Here is a 10,144-nt window from a genome sequence, read left to right on the forward strand (position 1 = left end):
GGGCAGCTACCACCTGTCTGGGCCAGCCGTTGCGGTGTTGCAGCGCCCCGATGGTAGGAAACGTCTTCCTTGTATCTAGTCTGCATCTCGCCTCTTGTAGTGTAGAGCCGTTGCGCCCTGTCCTACCGCTACAGGCCCCATGAAAAAGTCTGTCCCCGTCTTTCTGCTGAGCCCCCTTTAAGTATTGAAAGGCCGCAGTGAGGTCTCGGCGGAGCCTTCCCTTCTCCAGTTGTCTGGAGAACCCCAGCTCTCTCAGCCTGTCCTCACCGGAGAGGTGTTCCATCCCTCTGATGATGTTGGTGGCCCTCCTCTGGACCCGGCCCAAGAGGTCCGCGTCTTCCCCGTAGTGAGGACTGCGGAGCTGCTGCTGAGTGGGTCTAAAGCGGGGTGGAAGGGGGAGGACGTTGAGGAGACAAGGGCCGAAGAGGCGATTGTGATGCCGACGGCTAGCCCCTGGCAGAGTTTTTCGGAAGCGGTTGAGGAAAGCGCCTCCTTGGGGAGGTGCCAAAGCGAAGAGTGGGCCCGGGATGTGTGCAGAGCCCTGTTTGGAGCAGGGCCTGGAGGAGGAGGTGTTGAGTGGAGGCGGCTTCCCCCCAGCCCAGCCCAGCCCAGCCCAGCCTAGTCGAGGCCAGGCCAGGCCAGCGGCTCGTTTCCTGCGCTTCTGAGACAAGAGGCACGGGCAAGCTTTTTGCAACAGGTCTTTATTTTTCTGTCGAATAAATAGGTGAATAAATAGCTAGATAAAAACCATTGTGAAAATAAATAGAAGACGGTCTCTAAAGAGAGGAGCCGTCGTCGGAGGCCGAGGGTGGAGGGCGGTTCTTGCGTCGGCTCTTGCCGTGGGTCAGGGGAGGCGGGAGGGCAGAGGCGGGGATGGGGCGGTGGTGCAGAAGTGGTGGTGGTGGCGGCGGGGCGTGGGGCCGTGGGGGTTGGTGGGGGTCGGTGGGCTAACTGGGGATGGTGCGGGTGAGGTTGTGGAGGTGTTGGAAGCAGACGCGAGCTTCGAGGCGGACGTGGTCCCAGGCGCAGGCGCTGTGGTTGTGGGTGTGGAGGAAGTCGTGGATGTGGCGGAAGTATTTGTTGACGTTGAGCAGCAGGTTGCGGGGCCCTCGGCCTTGGAGGAGCGTGGCGTTGGCTGGCAGGCACTGCTGGAGCTGGTGGATGTGGTGGTGGAGGTTGTTGAGGAGGTGGTGTCGTGCCTGGGCGTCCCAGTGTTGGGGGGTGGTGGGGCTGCTGAGGGTGGCGAAGAGGTGCTGGAGGATGCGGAGGGCGGTGGCGGCGGCTTGCTGTGGGTGGTCGGTGTGGAGGAGGGCGTCGGGGAAGAAGGGCGCCTGCTGGTGGTGGCAGGGCTGCGGCGGGCTGGGAGCCATGGCCTGGAGGAGCTGGAGGCTGTCCCAGGGGAAGGTGGCGTCGCGGGGACGCAGGTGGTGGCAGGCGAGGGCGGTGGCGAGAGCCGGCAGGAGGAGCAGGAGCGCCGTGGCGCCGTGCGGCCGGCGGGGCTGTGGGGTTGCGGGCGCAGCCATGGTGGGGCTGTGGGTGCTGCGTGGGTGGTGCTGGGCAGGAGGCTGGTCAGGCTTGGTGTGGTGGTGGTGGTGCGGGTGGGCGCTGTGCTTGGGGTGCTGCCGGGCGGGCGGCTTTATGTGGTGCCGCGGCTTTGCCTTCCTCGCTTTCCGATTGCAGCGAGTTTCCGGCTGTGGTTTTCGGTTTTGGCTGGTGGCTGTGGTGGTCTCGGGGAAGTGCGTTGGTGGGGTGGCCGTGCGTGGGGAGGGCGGTGGCGGTGCTTTGCTGGTGGCGTGTTGGGGGGAGGTTGGCAGTAGTGGTTGAGTGTTGGATGCGAAAGCGCTGGGGCAGAGCCCTTGGGGGCAGCTGTGCCGGGGAGGTGCGTTAGGGTTTCCGTGTGTCCTGCGGGGCGAGCTGTGGTGCCTCTTTTCTGCAGCTGAAGTTTCCCTTCCTGGCCAAGTGTCTTTTCCGCCTGTAATGCCCTGGTGCTGGTTGTGGTCTGTTTTCCTTTCACTTGTGGCTCGCCTTTGTGTTCGTCTTAGCTGGTCTTTCTTTTCTTTTCGTGTTGGGAAGGCTTGTGAAGTGATGTCACTTGGCAGAGCCTGGGGAGTCCCCTCGTGGAGCGAGGGCCTGGGGGTGGCGTCGGCGTGCGAGGGGGTGGCTCTGGGTGTAGGCACTTGAGCTTTGGAAGTGTTTGTGGCTGGGGCTGCCCCCGCTCGTGTGTTTGAAGCTGGTGAGAATGGGGAAGAAAGGCAGGAGGAAAGGCTTGAGGAAGAAGGAAGGGGAAAAAGAGGAGAGTTTTGCTCCTGCTCTCGCTGCTGCGTCGGGTCGCTGGCTGTGGTGCCGTGCGTGCGCCCCCGCAGCAGGAGTCTTGCTGTGTTTTCCGTGCCTCCTCGCCAGAGGTGTCTGGAGTTCCTCGCAAAGAGGAAGATGTGCCCCGTAAGCGAAGGGTCTTGCGTTAGGGATGGCCTGCGCCCCTAGAGGAGGGGTGTCCGAGAGTCCTCTGGAGGTGGAGCTGAGCCAGCTGTGCTCTGGCTGTAGATCTCCGGTGGGGGGGAGGAGGCGGTGGAGGTTGCACTCGCTGAGGTTTTCGGGTCCCTTCCAGCAGCGAGGATCGTGCTCTGCTGGTGCGAGAGAGGCTGCCCCGTGTTTTCTGGAAGCTTTTGGAAGAGGGGAAGTGCGTGCGGGTGGTGGTGGCGGGCTGGGAGCCGTGGTCTTGTCAGGCAACGTTGTGTTGGCGGATGCTGTGCTGGGGGTGCTGGCACGTGCACGGTGATGTGGCGTACCTAGGTGCCGTCACCGCAGGAGGTGGCGTGGTGGTGGTGGTGGTGGTGGTGGTGGTGGAGGTCCGTGTCCGGACCTTGTCCGTGTTGCCCTATTCCGGTTGGTGCTGCAAGGTGTCTTCAAGCAGCGCAGCGAGAGGGTTTGTCGTGGAGAATGCCTGAAGCGTCGAGAGTGGCCGCGCTCGGCCTCATCAAAGCGATGATGTCTGCCGTGCGTCGTCGCCTTGGAATCGTGGAATGGTTTGGGTGGGGAGGGGCCTTGAAGGGCCATCTGGTCGAAGCCCCCAGCAGCGAGCAGGGCCGTCTTCGACTCGATGAGGTTGCTCAGAGCCCCGTCCAACCGGACCGTGAATGTTTGCAGGGATGGGGCAGCTACCACCTGTCTGGGCCAGCCGTTGCGGTGTTGCAGCGCCCCGATGGTAGGAAACGTCTTCCTTGTATCTAGTCTGCATCTCGCCTCTTGTAGTGTAGAGCCGTTGCGCCCTGTCCTACCGCTACAGGCCCCATGAAAAAGTCTGTCCCCGTCTTTCTGCTGAGCCCCCTTTAAGTATTGAAAGGCCGCAGTGAGGTCTCGGCGGAGCCTTCCCTTCTCCAGTTGTCTGGAGAACCCCAGCTCTCTCAGCCTGTCCTCACCGGAGAGGTGTTCCATCCCTCTGATGATGTTGGTGGCCCTCCTCTGGACCCGGCCCAAGAGGTCCGCGTCTTCCCCGTAGTGAGGACTGCGGAGCTGCTGCTGAGTGGGTCTAAAGCGGGGTGGAAGGGGGAGGACGTTGAGGAGACAAGGGCCGAAGAGGCGATTGTGATGCCGACGGCTAGCCCCTGGCAGAGTTTTTCGGAAGCGGTTGAGGAAAGCGCCTCCTTGGGGAGGTGCCAAAGCGAAGAGTGGGCCCGGGATGTGTGCAGAGCCCTGTTTGGAGCAGGGCCTGGAGGAGGAGGTGTTGAGTGGAGGCGGCTTCCCCCCAGCCCAGCCCAGCCCAGCCCAGCCTAGTCGAGGCCAGGCCAGGCCAGCGGCTCGTTTCCTGCGCTTCTGAGACAAGAGGCACGGGCAAGCTTTTTGCAACAGGTCTTTATTTTTCTGTCGAATAAATAGGTGAATAAATAGCTAGATAAAAACCATTGTGAAAATAAATAGAAGACGGTCTCTAAAGAGAGGAGCCGTCGTCGGAGGCCGAGGGTGGAGGGCGGTTCTTGCGTCGGCTCTTGCCGTGGGTCAGGGGAGGCGGGAGGGCAGAGGCGGGGATGGGGCGGTGGTGCAGAAGTGGTGGTGGTGGCGGCGGGGCGTGGGGCCGTGGGGGTTGGTGGGGGTCGGTGGGCTAACTGGGGATGGTGCGGGTGAGGTTGTGGAGGTGTTGGAAGCAGACGCGAGCTTCGAGGCGGACGTGGTCCCAGGCGCAGGCGCTGTGGTTGTGGGTGTGGAGGAAGTCGTGGATGTGGCGGAAGTATTTGTTGACGTTGAGCAGCAGGTTGCGGGGCCCTCGGCCTTGGAGGAGCGTGGCGTTGGCTGGCAGGCACTGCTGGAGCTGGTGGATGTGGTGCTGGAGGTTGTTGAGGAGGTGGTGTCGTGCCTGGGCGTCCCAGTGTTGGGGGGTGGTGGGGCTGCTGAGGGTGGCGAAGAGGTGCTGGAGGATGCGGAGGGCGGTGGCGGCGGCTTGCTGTGGGTGGTCGGTGTGGAGGAGGGCGTCGGGGAAGAAGGGCGCCTGCTGGTGGTGGCAGGGCTGCGGCGGGCTGGGAGCCATGGCCTGGAGGAGCTGGAGGCTGTCCCAGGGGAAGGTGGCGTCGCGGGGACGCAGGTGGTGGCAGGCGAGGGCGGTGGCGAGAGCCGGCAGGAGGAGCAGGAGCGCCGTGGCGCCGTGCGGCCGGCGGGGCTGTGGGGTTGCGGGCGCAGCCATGGTGGGGCTGTGGGTGCTGCGTGGGTGGTGCTGGGCAGGAGGCTGGTCAGGCTTGGTGTGGTGGTGGTGGTGCGGGTGGGCGCTGTGCTTGGGGTGCTGCCGGGCGGGCGGCTTTATGTGGTGCCGCGGCTTTGCCTTCCTCGCTTTCCGATTGCAGCGAGTTTCCGGCTGTGGTTTTCGGTTTTGGCTGGTGGCTGTGGTGGTCTCGGGGAAGTGCGTTGGTGGGGTGGCCGTGCGTGGGGAGGGCGGTGGCGGTGCTTTGCTGGTGGCGTGTTGGGGGGAGGTTGGCAGTAGTGGTTGAGTGTTGGATGCGAAAGCGCTGGGGCAGAGCCCTTGGGGGCAGCTGTGCCGGGGAGGTGCGTTAGGGTTTCCGTGTGTCCTGCGGGGCGAGCTGTGGTGCCTCTTTTCTGCAGCTGAAGTTTCCCTTCCTGGCCAAGTGTCTTTTCCGCCTGTAATGCCCTGGTGCTGGTTGTGGTCTGTTTTCCTTTCACTTGTGGCTCGCCTTTGTGTTCGTCTTAGCTGGTCTTTCTTTTCTTTTCGTGTTGGGAAGGCTTGTGAAGTGATGTCACTTGGCAGAGCCTGGGGAGTCCCCTCGTGGAGCGAGGGCCTGGGGGTGGCGTCGGCGTGCGAGGGGGTGGCTCTGGGTGTAGGCACTTGAGCTTTGGAAGTGTTTGTGGCTGGGGCTGCCCCCGCTCGTGTGTTTGAAGCTGGTGAGAATGGGGAAGAAAGGCAGGAGGAAAGGCTTGAGGAAGAAGGAAGGGGAAAAAGGGGAGAGTTTTGCTCCTGCTCTCGCTGCTGCGTCGGGTCGCTGGCTGTGGTGCCGTGCGTGCGCCCCCGCAGCAGGAGTCTTGCTGTGTTTTCCGTGCCTCCTCGCCAGAGGTGTCTGGAGTTCCTCGCAAAGAGGAAGATGTGCCCCGTAAGCGAAGGGTCTTGCGTTAGGGATGGCCTGCGCCCCTACAGGAGGGGTGTCCGAGAGTCCTCTGGAGGTGGAGCTGAGCCAGCTGTGCTCTGGCTGTAGATCTCCGGTGGGGGGGAGGAGGCGGTGGAGGTTGCACTCGCTGAGGTTTTCGGGTCCCTTCCAGCAGCGAGGATCGTGCTCTGCTGGTGCGAGAGAGGCTGCCCCGTGTTTTCTGGAAGCTTTTGGAAGAGGGGAAGTGCGTGCGGGTGGTGGTGGCGGGCTGGGAGCCGTGGTCTTGTCAGGCAACGTTGTGTTGGCGGATGCTGTGCTGGGGGTGCTGGCACGTGCACGGTGATGTGGCGTACCTAGGTGCCGTCACCGCAGGAGGTGGCGTGGTGGTGGTGGTGGTGGTGGTGGTGGTGGAGGTCCGTGTCCGGACCTTGTCCGTGTTGCCCTATTCCGGTTGGTGCTGCAAGGTGTCTTCAAGCAGCGCAGCGAGAGGGTTTGTCGTGGAGAATGCCTGAAGCGTCGAGAGTGGCCGCGCTCGGCCTCATCAAAGCGATGATGTCTGCCGTGCGTCGTCGCCTTGGAATCGTGGAATGGTTTGGGTGGGGAGGGGCCTTGAAGGGCCATCTGGTCGAAGCCCCCAGCAGCGAGCAGGGCCGTCTTCGACTCGATGAGGTTGCTCAGAGCCCCGTCCAACCGGACCGTGAATGTTTGCAGGGATGGGGCAGCTACCACCTGTCTGGGCCAGCCGTTGCGGTGTTGCAGCGCCCCGATGGTAGGAAACGTCTTCCTTGTATCTAGTCTGCATCTCGCCTCTTGTAGTGTAGAGCCGTTGCGCCCTGTCCTACCGCTACAGGCCCCATGAAAAAGTCTGTCCCCGTCTTTCTGCTGAGCCCCCTTTAAGTATTGAAAGGCCGCAGTGAGGTCTCGGCGGAGCCTTCCCTTCTCCAGTTGTCTGGAGAACCCCAGCTCTCTCAGCCTGTCCTCACCGGAGAGGTGTTCCATCCCTCTGATGATGTTGGTGGCCCTCCTCTGGACCCGGCCCAAGAGGTCCGCGTCTTCCCCGTAGTGAGGACTGCGGAGCTGCTGCTGAGTGGGTCTAAAGCGGGGTGGAAGGGGGAGGACGTTGAGGAGACAAGGGCCGAAGAGGCGATTGTGATGCCGACGGCTAGCCCCTGGCAGAGTTTTTCGGAAGCGGTTGAGGAAAGCGCCTCCTTGGGGAGGTGCCAAAGCGAAGAGTGGGCCCGGGATGTGTGCAGAGCCCTGTTTGGAGCAGGGCCTGGAGGAGGAGGTGTTGAGTGGAGGCGGCTTCCCCCCAGCCCAGCCCAGCCCAGCCCAGCCTAGTCGAGGCCAGGCCAGGCCAGCGGCTCGTTTCCTGCGCTTCTGAGACAAGAGGCACGGGCAAGCTTTTTGCAACAGGTCTTTATTTTTCTGTCGAATAAATAGGTGAATAAATAGCTAGATAAAAACCATTGTGAAAATAAATAGAAGACGGTCTCTAAAGAGAGGAGCCGTCGTCGGAGGCCGAGGGTGGAGGGCGGTTCTTGCGTCGGCTCTTGCCGTGGGTCAGGGGAGGCGGGAGGGCAGAGGCGGGGATGGGGCGGTGGTGCAGAAGTGGTGGTGGTGGCGGCGGGGCGTGGGGCCGTGGGGGTTGGTGGGGGTCGGTGGGCTAACTGGGGATGGTGCGGGTGAGGTTGTGGAGGTGTTGGAAGCAGACGCGAGCTTCGAGGCGGACGTGGTCCCAGGCGCAGGCGCTGTGGTTGTGGGTGTGGAGGAAGTCGTGGATGTGGCGGAAGTATTTGTTGACGTTGAGCAGCAGGTTGCGGGGCCCTCGGCCTTGGAGGAGCGTGGCGTTGGCTGGCAGGCACTGCTGGAGCTGGTGGATGTGGTGGTGGAGGTTGTTGAGGAGGTGGTGTCGTGCCTGGGCGTCCCAGTGTTGGGGGGTGGTGGGGCTGCTGAGGGTGGCGAAGAGGTGCTGGAGGATGCGGAGGGCGGTGGCGGCGGCTTGCTGTGGGTGGTCGGTGTGGAGGAGGGCGTCGGGGAAGAAGGGCGCCTGCTGGTGGTGGCAGGGCTGCGGCGGGCTGGGAGCCATGGCCTGGAGGAGCTGGAGGCTGTCCCAGGGGAAGGTGGCGTCGCGGGGACGCAGGTGGTGGCAGGCGAGGGCGGTGGCGAGAGCCGGCAGGAGGAGCAGGAGCGCCGTGGCGCCGTGCGGCCGGCGGGGCTGTGGGGTTGCGGGCGCAGCCATGGTGGGGCTGTGGGTGCTGCGTGGGTGGTGCTGGGCAGGAGGCTGGTCAGGCTTGGTGTGGTGGTGGTGGTGCGGGTGGGCGCTGTGCTTGGGGTGCTGCCGGGCGGGCGGCTTTATGTGGTGCCGCGGCTTTGCCTTCCTCGCTTTCCGATTGCAGCGAGTTTCCGGCTGTGGTTTTCGGTTTTGGCTGGTGGCTGTGGTGGTCTCGGGGAAGTGCGTTGGTGGGGTGGCCGTGCGTGGGGAGGGCGGTGGCGGTGCTTTGCTGGTGGCGTGTTGGGGGGAGGTTGGCAGTAGTGGTTGAGTGTTGGATGCGAAAGCGCTGGGGCAGAGCCCTTGGGGGCAGCTGTGCCGGGGAGGTGCGTTAGGGTTTCCGTGTGTCCTGCGGGGCGAGCTGTGGTGCCTCTTTTCTGCAGCTGAAGTTTCCCTTCCTGGCCAAGTGTCTTTTCCGCCTGTAATGCCCTGGTGCTGGTTGTGGTCTGTTTTCCTTTCACTTGTGGCTCGCCTTTGTGTTCGTCTTAGCTGGTCTTTCTTTTCTTTTCGTGTTGGGAAGGCTTGTGAAGTGATGTCACTTGGCAGAGCCTGGGGAGTCCCCTCGTGGAGCGAGGGCCTGGGGGTGGCGTCGGCGTGCGAGGGGGTGGCTCTGGGTGTAGGCACTTGAGCTTTGGAAGTGTTTGTGGCTGGGGCTGCCCCCGCTCGTGTGTTTGAAGCTGGTGAGAATGGGGAAGAAAGGCAGGAGGAAAGGCTTGAGGAAGAAGGAAGGGGAAAAAGGGGAGAGTTTTGCTCCTGCTCTCGCTGCTGCGTCGGGTCGCTGGCTGTGGTGCCGTGCGTGCGCCCCCGCAGCAGGAGTCTTGCTGTGTTTTCCGTGCCTCCTCGCCAGAGGTGTCTGGAGTTCCTCGCAAAGAGGAAGATGTGCCCCGTAAGCGAAGGGTCTTGCGTTAGGGATGGCCTGCGCCCCTAGAGGAGGGGTGTCCGAGAGTCCTCTGGAGGTGGAGCTGAGCCAGCTGTGCTCTGGCTGTAGATCTCCGGTGGGGGGGAGGAGGCGGTGGAGGTTGCACTCGCTGAGGTTTTCGGGTCCCTTCCAGCAGCGAGGATCGTGCTCTGCTGGTGCGAGAGAGGCTGCCCCGTGTTTTCTGGAAGCTTTTGGAAGAGGGGAAGTGCGTGCGGGTGGTGGTGGCGGGCTGGGAGCCGTGGTCTTGTCAGGCAACGTTGTGTTGGCGGATGCTGTGCTGGGGGTGCTGGCACGTGCACGGTGATGTGGCGTACCTAGGTGCCGTCACCGCAGGAGGTGGCGTGGTGGTGGTGGTGGTGGTGGTGGTGGTGGAGGTCCGTGTCCGGACCTTGTCCGTGTTGCCCTATTCCGGTTGGTGCTGCAAGGTGTCTTCAAGCAGCGCAGCGAGAGGGTTTGTCGTGGAGAATGCCTGAAGCGTCGAGAGTGGCCGCGCTCGGCCTCATCAAAGCGATGATGTCTGCCGTGCGTCGTCGCCTTGGAATCGTGGAATGGTTTGGGTGGGGAGGGGCCTTGAAGGGCCATCTGGTCGAAGCCCCCAGCAGCGAGCAGGGCCGTCTTCGACTCGATGAGGTTGCTCAGAGCCCCGTCCAACCGGACCGTGAATGTTTGCAGGGATGGGGCAGCTACCACCTGTCTGGGCCAGCCGTTGCGGTGTTGCAGCGCCCCGATGGTAGGAAACGTCTTCCTTGTATCTAGTCTGCATCTCGCCTCTTGTAGTGTAGAGCCGTTGCGCCCTGTCCTAACCGCTACAGGCCCCATGAAAAAGTCTGTCCCCGTCTTTCTGCTGAGCCCCCTTTAAGTATTGAAAGGCCGCAGTGAGGTCTCGGCGGAGCCTTCCCTTCTCCAGTTGTCTGGAGAACCCCAGCTCTCTCAGCCTGTCCTCACCGGAGAGGTGTTCCATCCCTCTGATGATGTTGGTGGCCCTCCTCTGGACCCGGCCCAAGAGGTCCGCGTCTTCCCCGTAGTGAGGACTGCGGGAGCTGCTGCTGAGTGGGTCTAAAGCGGGGTGGAAGGGGGGAGGACGTTGAGGAGACAAGGGCCGAAGAGGCGATTGTGATGCCGACGGCTAGCCCCTGGCAGAGTTTTTCGGAAGCGGTTGAGGAAAGCGCCTCCTTGGGGAGGTGCCAAAGCGAAGAGTGGGCCCGGGATGTGTGCAGAGCCCTGTTTGGAGCAGGGCCTGGAGGAGGAGGTGTTGAGTGGAGGCGGCTTCCCCCCAGCCCAGCCCAGCCCAGCCCAGCCTAGTCGAGGCCAGGCCAGGCCAGGCCAGCGGCTCGTTTCCTGCGCTTCTGAGACAAGAGGCACGGGCAAGCTTTT

The 10,144-nt window shown here is 63.2% G+C and overlaps 3 protein-coding genes across 3 annotated transcripts; all 3 read right to left on the reverse strand.

Annotated features, from left to right (window-relative positions):
- Nucleotides 1-604: 604 nt before the first annotated feature.
- Nucleotides 605-1,824, reverse strand: LOC138684016 (interferon-like). The gene has a single exon (XM_069777748.1). The coding sequence runs from the start codon at nt 1,521-1,523 to the stop codon at nt 948-950; it is 576 nt and encodes a 191-aa protein (XP_069633849.1). The 5' UTR covers nt 1,524-1,824; the 3' UTR covers nt 605-947.
- Nucleotides 1,825-3,753: 1,929 nt separating this feature from the next.
- On the reverse strand, nt 3,754-4,973 carry LOC138684015 (interferon-like). The gene has a single exon (XM_069777747.1). It carries the CDS (start codon nt 4,670-4,672, stop codon nt 4,097-4,099), a length of 576 nt encoding a protein of 191 aa, XP_069633848.1. The 5' UTR covers nt 4,673-4,973; the 3' UTR covers nt 3,754-4,096.
- A 1,929-nt stretch (nt 4,974-6,902) lies between these two features.
- LOC138684018 (interferon-like) lies at nt 6,903-8,122 on the reverse strand. The gene has a single exon (XM_069777750.1). It carries the CDS (start codon nt 7,819-7,821, stop codon nt 7,246-7,248), a length of 576 nt encoding a protein of 191 aa, XP_069633851.1. The 5' UTR covers nt 7,822-8,122; the 3' UTR covers nt 6,903-7,245.
- Between the last annotated feature and the right edge of the window lie 2,022 nt (nt 8,123-10,144).

The sequence above is a fragment of the Haliaeetus albicilla genome (assembly GCF_947461875.1).
Source record: "Haliaeetus albicilla chromosome Z unlocalized genomic scaffold, bHalAlb1.1 SUPER_Z_unloc_1, whole genome shotgun sequence".
Lineage (NCBI taxonomy): Eukaryota > Metazoa > Chordata > Aves > Accipitriformes > Accipitridae > Haliaeetus > Haliaeetus albicilla.